This window comes from Meleagris gallopavo, chromosome 1 (assembly GCF_905368555.1).
Source record: "Meleagris gallopavo chromosome 1, MGAL_WU_HG_1.1, whole genome shotgun sequence".
In the NCBI taxonomy this organism is placed as follows: Eukaryota; Metazoa; Chordata; class Aves; order Galliformes; family Phasianidae; genus Meleagris; species Meleagris gallopavo.
In genome coordinates, this window is record NC_139404.1 from 55,162,210 (window position 1) to 55,181,749 (window position 19,540).

At 40.0% G+C, this 19,540-nt stretch overlaps 1 protein-coding gene across 5 annotated transcripts in view; it reads right to left on the reverse strand.

The window, feature by feature from the left end:
- TBXAS1 (thromboxane A synthase 1) overlaps positions 1-19,540 on the reverse strand; it is a 246,457-nt gene that overhangs the window by 66,209 nt on the left and 160,708 nt on the right. For all 5 annotated transcript variants that reach the window (XM_085228360.1, XM_085228350.1, XM_085228340.1 and 2 more), the window contains one exon: positions 3,275-3,589. In XM_085228360.1, coding sequence (XP_085084486.1) covers positions 3,275-3,589 — 315 coding nt within the window. The remainder of the gene's footprint in view (positions 1-3,274; positions 3,590-19,540) is intronic.

Consider the following 19,540-nt stretch of genomic DNA (forward strand, 5'->3'; position numbering starts at 1 on the left):
TGAGGCAACTGAAATGCTTGGAGGAAGGAAGGGGAACGTGGTGGAGAGTATTTAGTAGTTATAGTTACCGAAGTATAAATTTGGCTGGAGAGGTTACTGTGTTTAACACTTGCATATCTGCAAATCAAAGCAGTCTTCAACCACCTGTCATAACAACTTGGCCGTACTATTCTCCATGCTTTGGCATTCTAACCTCCTTTTGGAAAACTGCAAAGCACCTTGATAAGCGCAAAGCTGATGTGCTGAGCACAGGCTATAACCTAAGCAAATTTCTTAGCAACTGACTTGATAACAAACTGTAGCTGTTATGCCCTCTTCCTCTCCCTTGCATGACAAATGAACATAGCATCTACATATTCCTTGTTTTAAAATAACTCCTGTAACTTGCAAACTGTCCATGTGGATCTTATTTTCTAGCCTAAATGTAGCTAATTACAGTCACTCAGGGGACTGAACTGTTGCATCCTTATTTTTATTCTGGAATAGGCTCAAGCAGTGCATTGTCCTCCGTCAAATTATAATCTGTTTATAATAAGAATGGAGCTACACAAATTAGAACCATGAATTTCCTTGCTTAAAAGACAGTTCAAGAACAGTCATCTCCCCGCTCTCCTCAGCTGTATAGTCATGTATGTTCTCTGATAAACCTGAAAAATAAAAAAGTATGGGGAAATGATTTGAAAGGTTCTTCCAATCAATTCAAAACACAGGACATGTGTTTGGAATGACACTGTGTGCACTACTCACATGAAAAAAATCACTAATTTGAGTGCCATCTCTCTATATCACGTTTTATCTTCCCTGCCACAATTGTTCCTAGTTCCACAATTCCCCTTTGATGCTGCAAAGGCCAAACAGTCCTCTTAGAAAATCAATAGATTTTCTTGAATAGCATAATTCATTTGGATTGTATTGTTACTGAAATACTAAAAACAACGAGTGACAGCTCAGACAGACCATATACAAGGTAGGGATGGATTAGTGTTCCAGCTTGGATCAGGAGCATGCTTACAAGCAAGCCTGTTGCACAGGTCCACACTACAGTCTTCAGGGTTGCAGCCAGGGTTCCTTTAATAGCACTTAAACTAGAAAATCATTCCAACTGCTAAGTGGCCTTTGGTGAGCAGAATCAGATTAGAAGTAACCCAAAATAAAGTCTCCAAGATGTGTGCAGTGTGCACCCAGCAGCCCTCACTGCCAGCTGTGCCACACTGTGAATCTGTGCCTATGGGAACACAGTACTTGTTAATACAGCTATGGCCATGTAAACGGTCTCCCTCTATGAAAAGTCTACAAAAGGTTAATGACAGCTTGCAGGGCAAATATTCCTCAACAGCTTTCTATGCAATTACATTGAAAAGTATACTAATTCACATACTACTCATCTACACACATATAGAAAGGACATCATGGATCTGTCATATTTAGAGATCTCTCCCAGCAGTTTCACTTCAGTTTCTTTGGCTGTTAGTTTTAATGAATTGGAGAGGAAATGAAATATATTCTTCTTGAGGTTACAACAGGGATTTCTCCTATGCAACTCTGCCTCCAGTATTAATCAGTAAATCACACATATTGCAGGCCACACTGTAGCTTCACAACTTTGCAAGCCTAAAGGAAGTCAGTTGAGCTAACTGGACATGAGGGCTTGTTTAGGTCTGCTGCTGTATGTGAATGAAACAAATAAATATAGTCCAACTAGAGCATCATATTGCTAATAACCTAGGAAAATAACCTGAATTCTGTAAGTTATAATGTAGCACATAAATGGTTTCATTGTATTAACTTACACCAGAGATATATCTGATCTTATCTATACACCTGATTTAGAGGGTGGCAACCCTGCCCATAGCATGAGGGTTGGAACTGGATGATACTTAAAGTCCCCTCCAATTCAAACCATTCTACGATTCCATGATAATTCTATATGAAGCACGCACTGAGGAAAAGCTCAGCTGTTGTCCATCTGCACTCTCAGAGTTAAAAGAATCAGACAGAAAAGCACTACTCTCAAACCATCTTCATGCAAGACAAAACATACATTCTGTGTACACAAATTATGGCTTTTCTGTTTGCCCAACTAAAAGGAGGGAAACAGTAACTCTTGAATGGGCATACTTTCACATAATCAAGAACTTTATGTTGCCAGCCAAGGAGATAATCATACGACTCCTTTCTTGTTCTCTAAGTACAACACAGTGCATTGAATGCATAGAAAGCATAAAACAACCAAAATTGTATCCTTAAGGATTTCAGTATGCAAATCCAGCATATAAATTCTGCAAGACAGTCATCCCTTGCGTCATTCTTCGTTGGTTGGCCTTTTGATCCAATGCAAAAAAGTTAAGCGGAAAGAAAAAGATAAAGCCACTCAGCCTGAATTCTCATAACTAACGACTTGTGTGGAGTAGAACAATGGTTGCCAGACTGTCTGCTAGATACGCAAAATGCTGTTGATGATTAACCAGGAAATGTGAACTTCCTTGATAAATAAAGAAAATGAAGGAGAAATTCTAAAACAGCTTAAGAGAATTACATGTGAGTGATTTCTTTTTTTAAGCACACACTTATATTCTGCTGCTGAAGAAAAAATAAAGGAATAAACTTTGAAGCTTGTGATTAATAATAACTCTCTTCACATCCTTACGAAGATCAGTAAACAAAGTTGACCACAGAAGGAACAAAACTATCTGGACAACAGGAAACTATGAAAATGTCTATTTTTAGAATCTGCCCATAGCTGGTTAATTTCAACAATGTCAGATATTTTATAAAGGTTAAATTTCCATTATGACACAAAAATCTTGGGTCAACTCCTCAGTTGCTGAAAAGTGACATCATTTAACAATTTCAAAATGAATGAATAGTAAATAAAGAAATAAAACACAAAAGAGCACCACAATAAATATCAATATACGTAGATCAATTTTGAAGTTTTGCTCCAAAAAATCTCTACTTCAAATAGGTACTTTGTCTCTCATAAGCTCCTGACTGAAAATCAGAGGACACACCATCAGCAAACATAAAATATTATTCACTTTAAGGCAACAGTAGAGCTAACTGTTGACCAGATAACTTTCATAACTTTCCTCTATTTCTCCTTCAGATACAAAAGAGAAAAACTAGGGTAACAATGTGCAAAATCTTGACAACATATTAATAAACAATACACACAAAACCGATGCAAATAGGAGCCATGCAGGTGTCATGGCTGTGTGATATCCATACTGCCTAGCTCCTTGCAGGAAGCTCCACATTAGCATAGTGTACTCACGTGTTTTGCTGAGAACTCATCTATCTCCTGAAGTAGCTTCTCCTGGCACTCCGGGTTGGTTGCTAGCAAGTACGTGGCAAAGGACAGTGTGCTAGTGGTGGTCTCATACCCAGCAATCAGGAAGAGAAAAGCTTGGCCTGCTATCTCATCCTCAGTTAGCATCTTCTGAGCCTTTTCAGATGGGGTCTTGTCAACAAGAGGCAATTCATTCTGGCTGGAAGTGGTGGCTGGACAGATCTTATCAAAATATCCACCTGCTAAGGCATCAGCTGAGTTGCGGGAGTCAAGCATCCACTGGAGAAAATCTCTGCGCCTCTGCAGAACACAGGATAAGAAGAAACACAATGAATGAGAAGAAGCAGAAAGAATGGGTAATAGAGCAATGCCTTTATATATGGGAGATGAAAGGAGAGAGTTGTTTCCTATTTATACTATATATATAGGACAGGCACCAACTTTTCACTGAATGAAGAGACTTCTATAAATCAGCTAGAAATGCCACCACTAAGAGCCTACCACTGTGTTCTTCTCCAAAGGACAAAGCTCATCTGCCTCCAATATATAAAAGTACATATTTTCACAGGATTGCTAATGGCTCACTCCAAACAGAGCTTTTTTCAATCTCAGGGTAAGCCTTTCACACTTACTGGAAGTACTCTGACATACTCAAAGCATGGTCCAAGGCACATCTGCCAAGCACGATGCAACTCTAAGCAACTCCTGCTTAGCTTGTTCTTCCAGCATTTTTGACCCATCTGTTTGGAGGCATCATCCCCACTTATTCACGTGGTCCAAAATATGAAAGGTCTCCTAGGTTTAGGTTGGCATCTAAAATCCTTTCTGTACCAATTTGACAAGACAGGACTAGAAACCAATCTCAATAAACTATCAAAAAATCAATAAATTTAATGAGAAAATACAGTTGGTAACATTCTGATATCAATGCAGGTTGTTTGCTTTTTTTTTTTTTTTTTTTTTTTGAAACATACTTGCAGAAGTGCACTACAACTGTAAGCACTCTGCTAAAATATTTGTCTGGGTGACCTGTCTTTGTAAAATGTCCATTGAATGATTGTACTGTTATGAAAACTGTTTTCTTCTGCACTAGCTTCTGACAGGCAAACTCTAATAAGCAGACCCATGGACAAGAGTGAGTTGACTCCAAACCAGCTTGGACAGCAAGCTTGATTAGGCTTTGAAATACAACCCAAAAGGTTTGAATTGACATTTTCAAGTGGGCATAATAGAATTGTGCTGAACCTAAGCCATAAGGCTGTATGATTGATTTTCAATTCCTCAAATACCAACAGAATACATGATAGCTCAAGGAGTTGAAGTGTAAGTGGACTTACAGTACCAGCACATGACAACTTGTGCACTGGGACAGACAAGAGAAGGGGCCAAGTCTTTCTTATAGAAAAGCAAAACCAAATTAAACCAAACCCTGTAAATGTGTATGTAACTGTTACAAAGAAATCATTTCAATGTCTGATAATAGAGAGACAAAGAAATGGGAAAATGAGAGGAAAGGACAGAAAAAACAAGATAAGACTAAGGAAGGAGTAATAAATACAAACGTCAAAGGAATTAATCAGGTGGTTTTTTTTCTATATGACATGGGAAAAGAGAGCAATGACATGAGAAATATTTAGTTGTGCTTTTCTCTGCTGCCAACAAACTGTTCTGACTGAGAACAAGTAATTGCTACAAGCAAAAAGGAGTGGTTATTTTGAAGTCTGAGTAATAGAAGGAATTAGCATACTGCATCTTTAGCAGCTCCCTCTCTCCATTCCACAGAAACTTTTCATTTTGCACATGTACATTAAATACTTGTACTTTTGTCCATCATGTATAATGTATTCTGCTATATCTGAGACCTAAAGCTCCAGAAAATAGCTAGAACTTGTCACTGTGCTCAGAAAGCACTCTACAAATTGGCCAAACTGCATCAACTTCAAGTGCTTCTCCTCCTGAGAAGTGAAGGCACAGAAAGCAGAATTATATACATACTGCCCAGTGAACAAGCCAGCTATGAAAATACTTCCTTGAGCCTAGACTTAGGCACCAATTTCCAGATTCAAACTGTTGATTCTAGTCAAGTGTTACAGAATAACTCCACTCTTTTATTTTCCTTTAGACTGCAGGAAACAAAATTTCATGCATACACATGCTATCCACAGCTGAAAGTTCCACTTAACACCTCCAGGAGGAGTTTATTAACAAGCTGGGAGTCCATATACTGTACAACAGAGAGTCCAGCTCTTGGCATAGCCAACACTTCAGGTATTACACTGGTACATATATTTGGGTTACAGTGGTTACAAACCAAAACAAAACACTTCCACTGTGTTCATTAGCAAGTGGATAAACTAGAACAGTAAAATAATGAACTGCATCTGTAGAGATATTCCCTTTTCTTCATACAACTGGTCCGTCATTGCCTAAACTACTTTTAAAACCGTATAATTACATTCATATTCACTGGAGTTGTACTACTACAATATAATATTGTTCAAATGGCAAAATTCTGCATTTATCCTTCTCTAGCTGTGAATTTTCTTGTAAATAAATTTATTGCTCTCTAAGGACTTGCAGTCCCAAGTCATGAACTGTAAGCTGAGTCTGGTCTTTTATTTAGACAATACGTTCTCTGGAGATCCTAAAAAATGTTTCTCCAGCTTTAGATAAAATCAGATCTGGACCTTGTACAAAGCATATTGTTATTGCTGTCATAGCACAGAGATAATCACAATGACTACTGAATGAGAATTCATTCATGAGAATTTTTGCTGAAAACAAACTTAATAAATGCTAGCACTAGTGAATATTACGAAGAATGTGCTCTGAAATGCCTCCATGGCCATTTTGAGGGGCTCTTTTTATTACTCTCATAATATATTTGGTTAGAAATTCAAAATGTTGTCTCGTTACAGAATCTGCTTATAAGGTCACACTATCTAGAAACAATTGACCATCTTATCTGTGCTACGCAATTTGTTCACAGGTGAGCACAGGTTGCTAAGAACAATAGTTTCATAAACAATCCTTACAAAAAAACACATTCATCTCTAAAAACTACTTGAGCAATAGTGAGAGGAAAGAAGCAAAACATTTGTAAGATGAAAGCTTTGTTCAAGATAATTTTACACTATGCAAGGAGATATATTTTAGCAAAGATTCTCTTCCTTATGGTTCATTCTACTTCACTTTAGGCATCAGTATAGAATACAACATAAAAATAATCATCAACCCAAGCGAGAGAAAAGATTTCCAGGGTTATAACCAGTCATAATGAAACATATTTTTCTTCCGCACCATCAGAATAGAAAAATCACTCTGACTCAAAAACCTAACAATGGCAATAGAGGCAAATACTAGCATAAAACCAAATATAATTGGATTTTTAAGTGCTGGAAATGAGGAAAAGGTATCTCATGAAAATTCACAGGGTTTTTCTCTTCTTAGGTTGACAGCAGTAAAAAAAAAAAAAATAGAAAAAAAAAAAAAAGAAGCCAGTCCTTCTACTTGACAACAGACCGGGCACTGACAGTGTCACTGCACAAAAACATTCTCTGGTCATCTGTGTGGCTGCTGGCTTCCTTTTACCATTAAGGACATTTGTTTGATTTTCCTTATGAAAAGCAAAAGCCCATAATAGCCCCTATCCTGTCCTATGATACTTGCATAGTTATGTTACAATAGCCTTAGAAACAATTTCCTGCTTCAAAAGAATGGTGTGGACTCTAGTTTGCTCTGATACAACAGAGAGTTTATCATTAAGTCAATGAAAATTGAATGGAAAGATACTATTTGACAAATTGTAATTTGAATGCAGCATGGACAGAGTGTATGCCTAACTTGGTGGTGACACAGACATCCCCTTTGAAATATATAATAAGACAAGTCCTACTTTCAGCTTCCTTGAGATAGACACCTTGCAATATATTTCCTGACACCAGCGTTCTGGGCCATATCATTTCTCTCATTAGTCTCCTTAAGCATCACCTGGCCATGCAGAGAAATCATTCTGCACAGAACCGTAACAAGCTATGTGCTACGTACTGGAAGAATAGATGTGTGCTATACCAGGAAAGGCAGTAACTATCATCCTTCCTTAAATCACCACTTTCAAGTTTTGCAACTGTCAGAAGAAAAGAGAGATATCATTCATGTGCAATGCGTCACGATTTTTCTCACAGGGGACAAGGATCTTGGGGGAAAGGGGATGTCTCCAGCTCTTCCCATCCTAAATAAAGAACTGTGCTTTTATATCAAATACTGAAATACTGGCCAACCTTTTGGCAAATTCGCTACTCATTTGGGGATCCAGGGGATCCTTCATTTACATTTTCAATAGAGAGACTGAGGCATATGAATGTTCTGCTAGGTAATGTGAAAAATTACTTAAGATAGACTATCAGATGTATGAGGACAGCTCCAAAAGTAATGTCTCCTATTTTATTATGTTGGCCCACAGTGTCAGGAGAAAGTTGGTGGTATGGCAGTAGAAGTCAAACCTTCTCACCAATATTGCATTCCATGTTGTTGCTGTGTGACAGATGGCAGCAGAGAGGCAGTCTGACCAGATGGTGTCTGACATAGAGGTGCATATGAAAAAAAGGTGCATCGCTGAATGCAAAAAAATGTCACCCACTGACATTCATCGACACTTGCTGAGCATTGATAGAGACCAAACAGTGGATGTGAGCACAGTGAGGTAGTAGGTGCTGCGTTTCAGCAGTGGCAACAGTGATGTGAAAAGACAAGTCACATTCCTGGCAGCCACGCACAGCTTTCACGCCATGAAATGAAGAGCATCTTGACCACCTCATCCACATGGATCAGCAGATTATGACCAGGGAACTGCATACAGAGCAGAATATTGGCTTTGATGCATTGGAAATGATGGTGGCGATGCTGGAGTATCACAAAGTTTGTGCCAGGTGGGTCACACACAAATACACAAGAACAGAATGAATATCGTATGCAAGTTTGTCAGGACCTATTGAACCAACATAAGACTGAAGGTGATGGTTTCCTGGATCGCATCATTACCGGTGATGAGCTGTGGTGTCACCACTATGAGCCAGAGTCAAAACAGCAGCCCATGGAGAGGTGACGTGAATTCCCTATCAAAAAAATATTTCAAGTATGGGTGTGGGTAAAGTAACGTGCACTGTCTTTTGAAATAGGACAGAGGTGATCTTTCTGGACTTACGGGAACCCACACAAAACATAAACTCTGACAGCTACTTTGCAACTCTGACAAAGCTGAAGGCTTGAGCTTCCAGACCCGAGAAGAAGCCAACTTTTCTCTGGCAGCACTACAGTGCAAGACCCCATAATGGTTTAAAGATCATGGAGCACACTCTCTAGCTTGACTAGGCTGCCCTACCACACACTCACCATATAGTCAGGATTTGACACCTTCCATCCGTTTGGGCCAATGAAAGATGGACTGTGTGGGCAATGTTTTCCTGACAATGACACTGTCAGAGTAGCTGTGGAACAGTGGGTCACTTGCGCTGGTGCACGTTTTTACGAGCAGGTGTGAATGCTCTTGTTCATCGTTGGTGAAAATGTACAGCTAATGGTGGTGACTATGTGGAAAAACAGTATTTTGCAGCTGCGAATTTGCTCGATCAAATAATATTATCTTGCTCTTTGTATCTGTTGTAGTTTTCTTGGAATAAATAGCAGGCATTACTTTCAGAGCAACCTACACATCTCAGTTTTTGTTCCTAAAGCTGCGAGTTCACTTGGATTTTGTACAAAGCATAGCTGAATTTTGTACTACTTCAACAGTTCAATTCCCTGGCTTGAGAATATATCAAAACTATGAAAAGTAACTTAAGGAATCATTCTAGAAAACATGATTACTTAGTATTCTGTAAAGCACTTGTTGTGGTGCGAAAGTCATACAAACATGATGCTGTTAGTACAATACTACACAAAGTAAGCTGTGCAGACCTTCCTAGCCCTTCTGAAATCTCTGATGGCAGCTCAAAAAAACAGAAGCTAAGCTTCAGAATCCTTATCTAACTGATGTAAAGCTCTGATCTCAGTTAAATATTCTTTTCTACAAACTCATAGAAACACTGATATATCTGTTTATATCAAGGTCACTTTTTGTAAGTTTAACTAAGGAAACATCTTTTTAGGTGAGGACCCTGTGTCACACTGCAGTTGTCAGTAAAGCACTACAGTAGCTACCAAGATCCTCTTGAAAAAGAGGCACAAAATGCTGTCCCACTATAACTATCATTTTTCCAAACAGCTTTGAAAGGGTCACATTCAACCTCACCAACAGGTCTCATTTGGTTGCTCAGTGAAATCACAAAATAAGCCAGTCTGTCTGCAAACACACCAGCCCCTATATCTCTTAGAGAGATCTTCCTTTCACCTTGTGCTTGAACTTAGAAGCTGGAATTAACTGGGAGGCCAGAGCTGATAGCCCTGCAGGCTGTGGGGATTGTGCTTTTGCCGACAACGCTCAACACTGGAAGGACTCTGTTGAACTGCAGGGTCTGACCCTTGTTCAAGAGCAGCTGGCAGAAAAAAATGCTTTGTTTGCATTTGTTAACATCAGCTAGAGGATCCACTGCAATGTTTTGATAGTAAATGAGCAGAGTTTCTAAAGGCACGCATGTCTTACAAAGCAATGTGACTTGAGTTAAAATCCTGAGTAAATTCAAAGCAAAAAAAAAAAAAAAGCATTCACTGAGCATCCACTTGGAAATTGGAAATCTTTGTCAGCCTGGTCTAATCTTAACATTTGCAGTGAAACCCCAGACTGGGAAGATTTCTTATTATTTTGGGCTTGTTCTGATATTTTTATATATTATCAGCTCTAAACTCCCATGGGAGATTCTGGCTATAGTCCACTGAAGTAAGAGAGCAACTGAATGACACCATATTTGATGTCAAAAGCCACATCAATGTCTTTGCTTTCTGCTTCAAAGAAAGAAGTGTCCCTATAACAATATCACAAAAATGCTCTCTGAAGTGCCGAGCAGGACCCTGAATGGGCAGGTGTGCCAGCAAGCTGTTCAAAGCACCTTAGCATGGAAAGTATAAAACATCTCCTGCATGTGTCTGATGTTGTTGTTTTGTGTTTGTTTTTTTTTTTTTTAATAATTCTTATTTTTAAGTATAAATTCAAGCATAACATAGATTACAGATTTTATTGGCTGAACTGGCTACCATATCTACAGAGTAGCCAATGTGAATTGGCAGTTAAAGCACTGACCACTAGAGAAGAAGCCAGGATGCTAAGAGCTGAGTTCCCTATTTTGCGTTCAAAATACACTTACAGCTTCTCCATCTGTAAAATCAGTACCACACGCATCAAACCTCAGAAAACCCCATGTGGAAAAGTTCATGATGATTTCAGAAACCCCTCTAAGACCTAGGATGAAAACAGATTTAGAGACTCAGAGAGTTTAAAGCAGAAAGCACCATCACATCAGAGAAAGAAAGAGGCTACTCCAACCCCTCACCACAAAGCAGGATCAGCCAAACCAGCCCTGACAGCTGTTTGTCTAACCTGCTCTTAAAAACCCAGCCAAGCTCCAGATTCCCACAGCCTCCCCAGGTGGTCTGCCCCAGCTCTGAGCTTTTTTTGTCACTGGAGAGTTTTCTCCTCCTCCAGGGAGTCACTGCATACTTTGAAGATCATCAGATGGCACCCTGCTGCACCTCCTATATCTGGAGCTCCACAACTCCTACTTACACTTGTCTATATATTTAAGATACCTCAGTAGGTCCCTAACAAAGCATGAAGGTAAGAGAGAACCATACTGCTAGATGTTGCTCAGTACAAGAGATGAGAGAGAAAAGCATTCAGGTGCTACTGTTTTCTTCCTTCCTTGGGGATTTTGCACAGAACTTCTATTCTGGTCCAAGGAGTTGACAATATCCTCTTTGGCTCCCATCACACACACTGAGCTTTCAGGCAGTGGAACAAACTCTGGTGTTTGAAGCTCTACAACCTCACTTGGGCTTTGGGCAAACAGAGAATTTCTCAGTTGGTTTACATCTTCATGCTGGTACTCAGGCATTCCGACCTCCAAAAAGTACGGTTAAATTGAGAGTGTTTAGTTATCTACAAAGGCACAGGCAAGCCTAATTGGACCTGAAAGAGCAAAGTGGGGGGGGATTTCTTATTTCTTTGTTAGGGCCTCATCTCCCTTCACCTGATGATGCTGCAAGTGGCACTAAAGTGCTCACATCTTGAAAGACAACAGATGTGTTCTGAAAACATCCCCACATGATCCAGAGATTAATTTGAATTTTGGTTTTCACTATTAGTGAAGAGAGAGAGCAAAGAACTATTTCTACTTAAGACAAGCTGAGCATAGGTCTTCATGGCTCACGTGGAAGGAGGATGTTTTTGATCTTAAATGTGTAGTCCTCTTGCCTGAGATCCCAGCTGGAGGCCTGACTTGGCTGAAGTCAGAGATGGGATGACGAGTAATTACAATTATGGACACTGAATGCCACCACACATTTCCCTAATCATCACTACACACCTTATAGAAGCGTGCATCGAATGACAGTGGAACCTCTTCATTCTATATTTGCAAAACATCCAGCATAATAAAACAATGATAATGATTGCTGCTATTATCAGCAAATACTGGGTATGTGCATGCTGTAGCTATGTTTCCTCTGCTTGCATATACTTTGCTTTTTAGAGGTGGAGGAGTGAGGTTAACAGAATGCACAGTGAGCAAATGCAGTAAGTGACAAAGTAACTGGGGAAGGAGAAGAGGTTGGGCCAGGACCTCTATGCCCATCAATGAGTGGAACTGGTACAAACTCCCAGAACAGCACAGAGCTGACCACTCTGCTGCATGCTGTATGCACACACCCTCTCCCCAAGCTTATCTGGCCTCTAAGTGAACCATTCAACACTCCTCCCCTCCTCTATTTGCAGGAGGAAGGGAGGATGCAGGAAGGGAGTGTTTTAGGATAAGTGCCTGACACCCAGCAACTTGACCCTCCACTGACTTAAACCGCCGAATAAAGGCTGCTGTTGCAGACAGCCCCACTGTCCATTTTTATTTTATTTGCCAGAGATTATAATTGTATTTACTTAAATTTAATTTCTGATTAATAATCAATCCTGGTTTTAGCAGTTCCCTGACATTCACAGATAATGCATAGAAATCTCATTATTTCTCCTTTATTCTTCATTCTTCCTTAAAGCCCCACCACTCACTTCAAAAGGCCACTAAGACGTCTGATAGCTTTAACGGTCACATCCTGTCTTCCCCCATCTCTTCCCATAGTTTGTTCCAGGTTCTCCCTTTCTGTACCATTTTACATACACACTGCATATATTTTGCAGGAAGGAGCACCTCATTATTCGGTTTTCTGAGGGCATCAAGTAATTCGGTGTAACAAAAAATCTCATTATTTTTTAACTAAGCTAATTACAACTGTTAAACTGGTGTAAAAGATATGTGCTGCTATGAAAAGCACAATGCTATTTATCATCTTTATTAGCAATCTGAAAAACATCACTTTCCTTACTATTGCTTTTCTGAGCAACTGCTCTCCAGTGTTGGTGGGCAATCCCACTGCTGCTTTATCCATTCACAATCACACCTGCATGGTACAGTAGGATTTATATCAGATCTTTGGCTATATTAAACTGGCTTTTACCAATAGTACATAAATCTCCTCTACATGTGGATCTCCACTCCTGTGCGTGAAGGGGTACTGATTTTCAGCACAGTTGGTAAAAGCAGCGTTGGGAAGGAAAGGATTATTTTCTGCCCAGTGACCAATAACAAATTGTGTTATTCTCTGCAGTTTCATGGATGCTCGGTTCAGTTATGAGCTTTATCCAATAGATGGCTCCTCAGTAGCAGGAAGCATTCTCACCCTGCTCTCCTTCCCTTCAGAGTTTCAGTTTGACTTTCTAATATTTACACGTCCATTATCTTGCAAATATAGGCATTTTGCACACACTGATAAACACACAGAAGAAGCATGTTGTGCATGAATGAAAGAACAAAAGAAAAATTAGATGGCATTTTATGTATTTTCATGCCACTTTGTCCTCTGCCAGTATAGAGATGCATGAAAAATAACAGTCAGGGAGCACCGTGGTCTGGAATGCTTCCTAAAGTCACACACTGAAAAAAAAAAAATACAAATTCAGAAACACATGAATATTAACAGTATGTCAGAATACCAGCTGTCTTTCTCCCTGAAAATAGGAGGACATCTCCCACATCTTACAGATCCCTGACTGAGCAATACTTAAGCAACTTACAGGCATCATTACTCCTCTGTCAATGAAAGATTTTTCACAAGGAAAAAAAAAATCCTATGTGTAATTATTGATATAATGAACCAGGAGAGCTCTGTGTAATTGGTAAAATGAGACAGAGTGCAAGTTAATATCACTATGAGTAACAATGCCATTTCTGGGATGGGGAGAGTGAATAGGCTTTTGTTGTTTCCAGAAAAACATAACGGGAATAATAATAGCAAAACTTGAAACATTAATTACATTCAGACAAATCATGTTTATCCCCAACATGCAATTGTGACATTCGTCAATTAGAATAGTAATTCTTAGTCTTTTCTGTTCTGATCTCTTATCTCACAAAAATCTGGTCACACACCTGCCAGAGACCCCAGCTTGGAGATCATGACCCTCTGGTCAGACCACACAAGTGAAAAGTGAAAACAGAACACCCACAATAAATAATAAATCTCACAGATGCCAGCTCATGACTATTTAAATCCCTACAGATTAAATCCCTACACTTCAGTGGGGCACAACTACCAGCCCACTATACCTGCTGTTAGCATCTAAAATAATAGCATTCCTAATAATAACATTTATGCTTAAAATATTAAGTTGCTTTGAAAAATGAGGAAAAGGCACCAGTTTAGTATAAACATACATATAAATATATACATAGAAATACATATTTTACCAATCCTAACATTAGCACAATTACAACCATTATAACAACTGTCAAGAAAAGAAATAAATGTTTTGCTCTTGTTCAAAGCTCAGCACACAATCACTGTTTACACTTCAGTGCTCCAGAAGAACTTGCCAAATGCCGTACCTCAAATCAGCTTTTTGTTAGCTAAAAATTGGAAAACGTGTACCAACCCACACTGCGTACTTTAAAACAAGCTCACAGGCTTTGACACTATTGCTCTCCCCTGTTGTGAACAGACAGCCCAAAGAGTCCTCCAGCCTAATGGGTACTGAGCATGAAACCAGGACATGCAAGGGTAGCTTTGTGCTCTGGGGACCCCTCCGTTAGCACAGGGGCCCTCTGTGTGCCCAGACCTTGTCATAGCACGCAGCAGCTGGGGCACTACTCTACATCATGCAAGCAGCATGACCAGTCCAATACAGGTGAAACAGAGAAGGTCCGCCTTTCCTTTCTCTCCCTTGGGATGCTGCAGCCAGCAGAACTTACCCCAACCCAAAGCCAAGCCTGCATACTCGATCCTCCTCCTCTTTTTAAAGGGTTGAGTTACACACACACAAAATCACAGCTCACAACTGAAATACTGACAACGCTTTCCACCATGGAGCAGTTTAAAACAGGCAGCAATGATATTCATTAAGCTGTTAATAATGGATTGTGGCACAAAGCAATTTATCAAGTTTCCATTGTAATTAAAATCACTGAATATTTGGGCACTTGCAATGCACCTAGCTCTCCCTGCTTCTGAAGCTTTACATTTTAATGTGAATTATGGCTCCCTCTCCCAAGAGACCTGCTAAAAAGCCCATTTTAATTGGTATGTTTTTAATTGAGATTACATTATTAAAAACGGTACGTTTCTGATGATGAGAGAAAGAAGGTGCTTGGCTCCCCTCTAGCCTCTATCTCTCTTAGATATAGCTTGCTTATCCCGGAAGGTGGAAAAAAAGGAAGAGTAGTCACTGGAGAAAGCAAAGAGATCCCTGCATAGCTAAAAGATATAAAGGCAGGGCAAGGCTGCCATCAACTTTTGCTGTGCAGGATTTCATAGGCAAATTTTCAGAGAGGGAGAGAAATTGTTGCAATTGTTCAGGCTGTTCTTTTGCAAAATGCAGAGTAAGGAAAGAATGCCATGCAAAGATTCCTGTCTTGCAGCCAGCTGACATAGAGGGCACGTTCCAAAAAACCTTTCCTTAAGGCTTCCAGCGACAGAGAATCTGTCATTTCCCATAATAAGGGACTCAAATGTTACATTATCCTCCAAATCCAGAGACGGCCATGAGCAGCTGGGGTTTACCAAAGGCCTCCAGCTCTGCTGGCTCCAACAGGCTGAGGAAAGAGAGGCAGCAACCAGGGCAGCTCAGGCATGGTGGCAACAAGAGAATGGCCCCAGTGAACAAAGTTGGCTACTTTCATACAGTGATGCGGCCTTCAGGTTCAAAAGAAAAGCAGCTTCCTGTACTTGACATCAAAACGTTTGACCACATAAATGGTTCTCTTGTTGGCAAGATGGGCTGCTGTCGGTGTCTCTTATAGTATGGGTCTGCTAACATAAGCAGAAGAAAAGAAAAGGGAGAAATATCAAAGGAGTGCAAAGTAGACACCAACAATTGAGACAGATCAAGGGAAAAGCCTTCGGAGATCAAAACATACCAATAAATGGACAAGATGGTTGAACCAGAATGAAATAGCACAGAACAGCTTTTTCATAACTACTTCAGAAATGGTCAGGCTGTATTGCAAAAAGAAGGCAATGCATGGCTCTAAGGGGTTACTGTAGGCAAACAGAGATCAGAGAGATTAACAGAAACATTTCAACATCACCCAGCAGTATCACAAGTGCTGCAACTCCTCCTGTAGTTCGGAAAGACAGAGAGGAAGGAAGGTGACAGATGAAAGAAATATGATAGATGAAATTAAAAATGATAATACTGATAGAGAAAGGAAAAACTGTTATATCAGTTAGGTCAGTAAATCTATACTTTTTTTCTAAATTAAGAATTTAGATGCTCTCTAGTTACATGTATCAGAAAAAAAGTCTATAGAGACAAAGTACCCAAACGTACTACTGCTGTGAATGGCAAGGTAAAATACATACATAAAAGTCCCAGACCCAGTCAGCAGTTCCCTTGAAATTTTAGATCAAGAGTAAGGTTAAAATAATACTACTAATAGAAGGTTTTCAAAAAAATGGTTATGCAAATGAAGATTAGAGGTTATATCCCAACTTGGCATTAAAGGTCACCACCCTGCTATGCAGGAAATTAATCTCCAGATGATTTTGTTCTATTACAAGATTCCCTTTGTTTGCTGCCTGAAACCCCCACACCCTGGATGAAGACCAGATCACGGATTAAGCAGGAAAAAGGAAGGGTTTTCAGTGACCTAACGCAAGCTTTTCTGAGAAACTTGGGAGGGACAGACCACAAAAGCAACATAGGGAAGAGAGGAGGAACCGAGAGAGGGCAAAGTTAGAAAAGAAAGGGCATAATTTCAGGGTGAAGGCTTTTCTTTTCAGCCAAAGGGACAAATACTGACACTGCACCATGAAGGACAACAAATAAAAGAAAGTAAGAAAATATATATTAGAGAAGACACACTTAATGCTGAGGGAAACACAATAGGAAACAGTGCTTCCAATCCTATAGGAAAAAGACAATAAAAGACACAGGTAACGCTGCTCAGGCTGGATATTTTTCATGGGATCAGAACATACAACAGAAGGGACAGACTGCTTACCGATTTGGCATGTATCAATATATATATAACTACACACTGCCTGCTCTGAGCGCTAAGAGGAAGAGATGCTTTAATCCCATCCCAGAAGGAAGGGAGCCATGAACATGGTAAAGCCTCACCGGTTACGTGCAACTCTTGTAACTCAATACCAAGTAACATTTCCCCAAAGACGCACCATGAGCCGACAGGTTGCAACAGCCTCGATCCAATTATTTCCTCTGACTGGAGTATCAGGAGAGGTTCTAACAAACAAGGGGACAAACTTTATGTCTAAGGTCATGAAACAGCGGTATTGAGTACTATGTATAAAAAGTATTAAAACCTATGCCACATCCTCCTCAAACAGATGGCCTTTCAGAAAGATTTAATCAGACATTGAAATGCATGCTGCGAATACTCATTACTAGCACAGGATCAGGCTGGGACAAGTGGCCAGCACTGACGTTACTGCCTACAGGGAATTACTGCAGGCATAAACAGAATTGTCAGCATTTCAGTTTCTCTCAGGATGACAAGTACAGGGTCCCCTTGCTATCACAGAGGAAGCCTGGGAGGGTAAAGGAAAAATTAATGAGAAGTAAGACAGGTCTAGCTTACAGGGGAGAAGCAAGAGACCCAGACCCTCACAAGGAACAGCAACCTTTTTTTTTTTTTTTTTTTTTGGCTTCCTCTGTTTTTCACCTGTACTGGCCAAGCCACTGCAAAGCTCAGTGACACCAACTACTGTTTGATGGATTTCACCTTCAAACCACGAGTTCTTGCTCTTCTTATGTTTATGGACACAAACCAGAACTGTGAGCACCATCTCTCCTTCAGCATGAACAACAGAAAGAACAGGACATGACCACAACACCCAACACACAGAAGGAGATGGAAGCTGAACTGACCAAAGAGAACCAAAGCCCCAAGCAAATCAAAACGAGGATTTTTCTCTCCCCTAGATAATTGGGGATAGTTTCTTTGGAAAAGGCAGATTTGCCATTTAATTCTTCCCTCCTCCAGTTTTTCAGAGAATTTTCACTGCAAATGTTATTTGAAAAAGTCCTTACACTATCTTTTGGCCTGGATTTTTGATAAACAATATTTCAAGTGAGTGCATTTACCACATAAACATAATTTTAAAAAGTCATTAAAACCCTTGACATTACCAACAGCTGAGCATGTGGGTTTATTTATTTTTACACTGGGTGAAAAAGCCTTTATTTAATGCTAAAAAAAAACACCCTTCTCAATTAAAAGATGTTTCTCATATGCTGTAGATCAGCAAAGCCAAATGTCCATACTCACTTCCTGCACTGGCTGGTGAAAATAGGAGGAAAATGAATGCAAGGTTTATTGACAGAAGTATTTAAGTCCTTCCTCCCTGTGATTTTGAAGGCATCCTGTTGGCCTAATGACTTCCTGTGGAGTAATGCTGCTAGAGGGCACATCTGAACCTCCCCAGTTCTGCCCAGTGAGGGCTAAAGATACCTTTTTTTTGAAGGCCACCTGAAGTACCTCTTCCATTCACCTTTTAACAAGTGAGGTTAGCTTTTTCTCCAAAGATAACCACATTTTTCCTGTACGGTCTGAAAGATCATTCCTGGCAATTCCATATACCCAAAAACTTCACCAGTCTAGTCAGTATGAACATCCTGGTTCTTTGATTTCATTTCTATCCTTCAATGTAAATCTATGCATGTGAGCAGTGCTCCAAGAAACCAATGAGATTGCTCACCCGCATGAGGGCAGTTTGGAGCCTAAATTGCACCTGTGGTAAGACGTGTGAGATATCAGGTAGGGGATGCTGCTCCTGAAGAACTGAAGATAAACAGTAGTGGCTGAAAAAGGCTAAATGGGAGCGTAGCTAGATGGAGATATTGGGGAAAGCATCACAGATGTCAGATTATTTTATTACAGTTGCTGCAGGGCTTGCTGGATTGGGGTAAATAATATATACATTATACCACCTGCCTGTTCCTTGCCTTGGATCTATAAAGTACTCTGATGTTTAACAGAGGAAGCAGTAGAAATGGTGTGATAATGTCAAAGGGCATGTAATAGCAAGCAGATCTAGCATGTGGTGGCTGGCAGCAGGTAGCCAAGCAGACATTTGCTATCTCCTCGTGACAGCAGTGCTTGTACTGTGCCACATTTACAGGAGTGCTGGGCCACAGAGCTGGGACAGATGCAGCAGCAATGCAAAACTCTCCCTGCTTCCCTATCACCACACCTCAGGGAGGTGAGAAAGTCACCGTTCTCCTGACTTATTCTGTCCTTGATCTCTTTTTAGCAGAGAGACTGCGGAACTGCATTTCATGATGAAAGCACCTCAGCCAGGCATGTCAGTCCAAGCCTGAAACCAAAAGATCCTGTTTTGTAGGCCTGCAATTAATCTTTGGAAAGATAACAACACACTGACCAAAGAATTTGAACTAGTGACCAAAAGTAACGAGGACTTCAAGTTCATCTCCCTCTGAGGACTCAAGGCCTTGCTGTGTTTAAATTCCTGCTTATAAAAATCCTCAGGAAGTTATAAAATTCATTAAAAAATTCACCCTTAAAAAAAAAAAAAAAA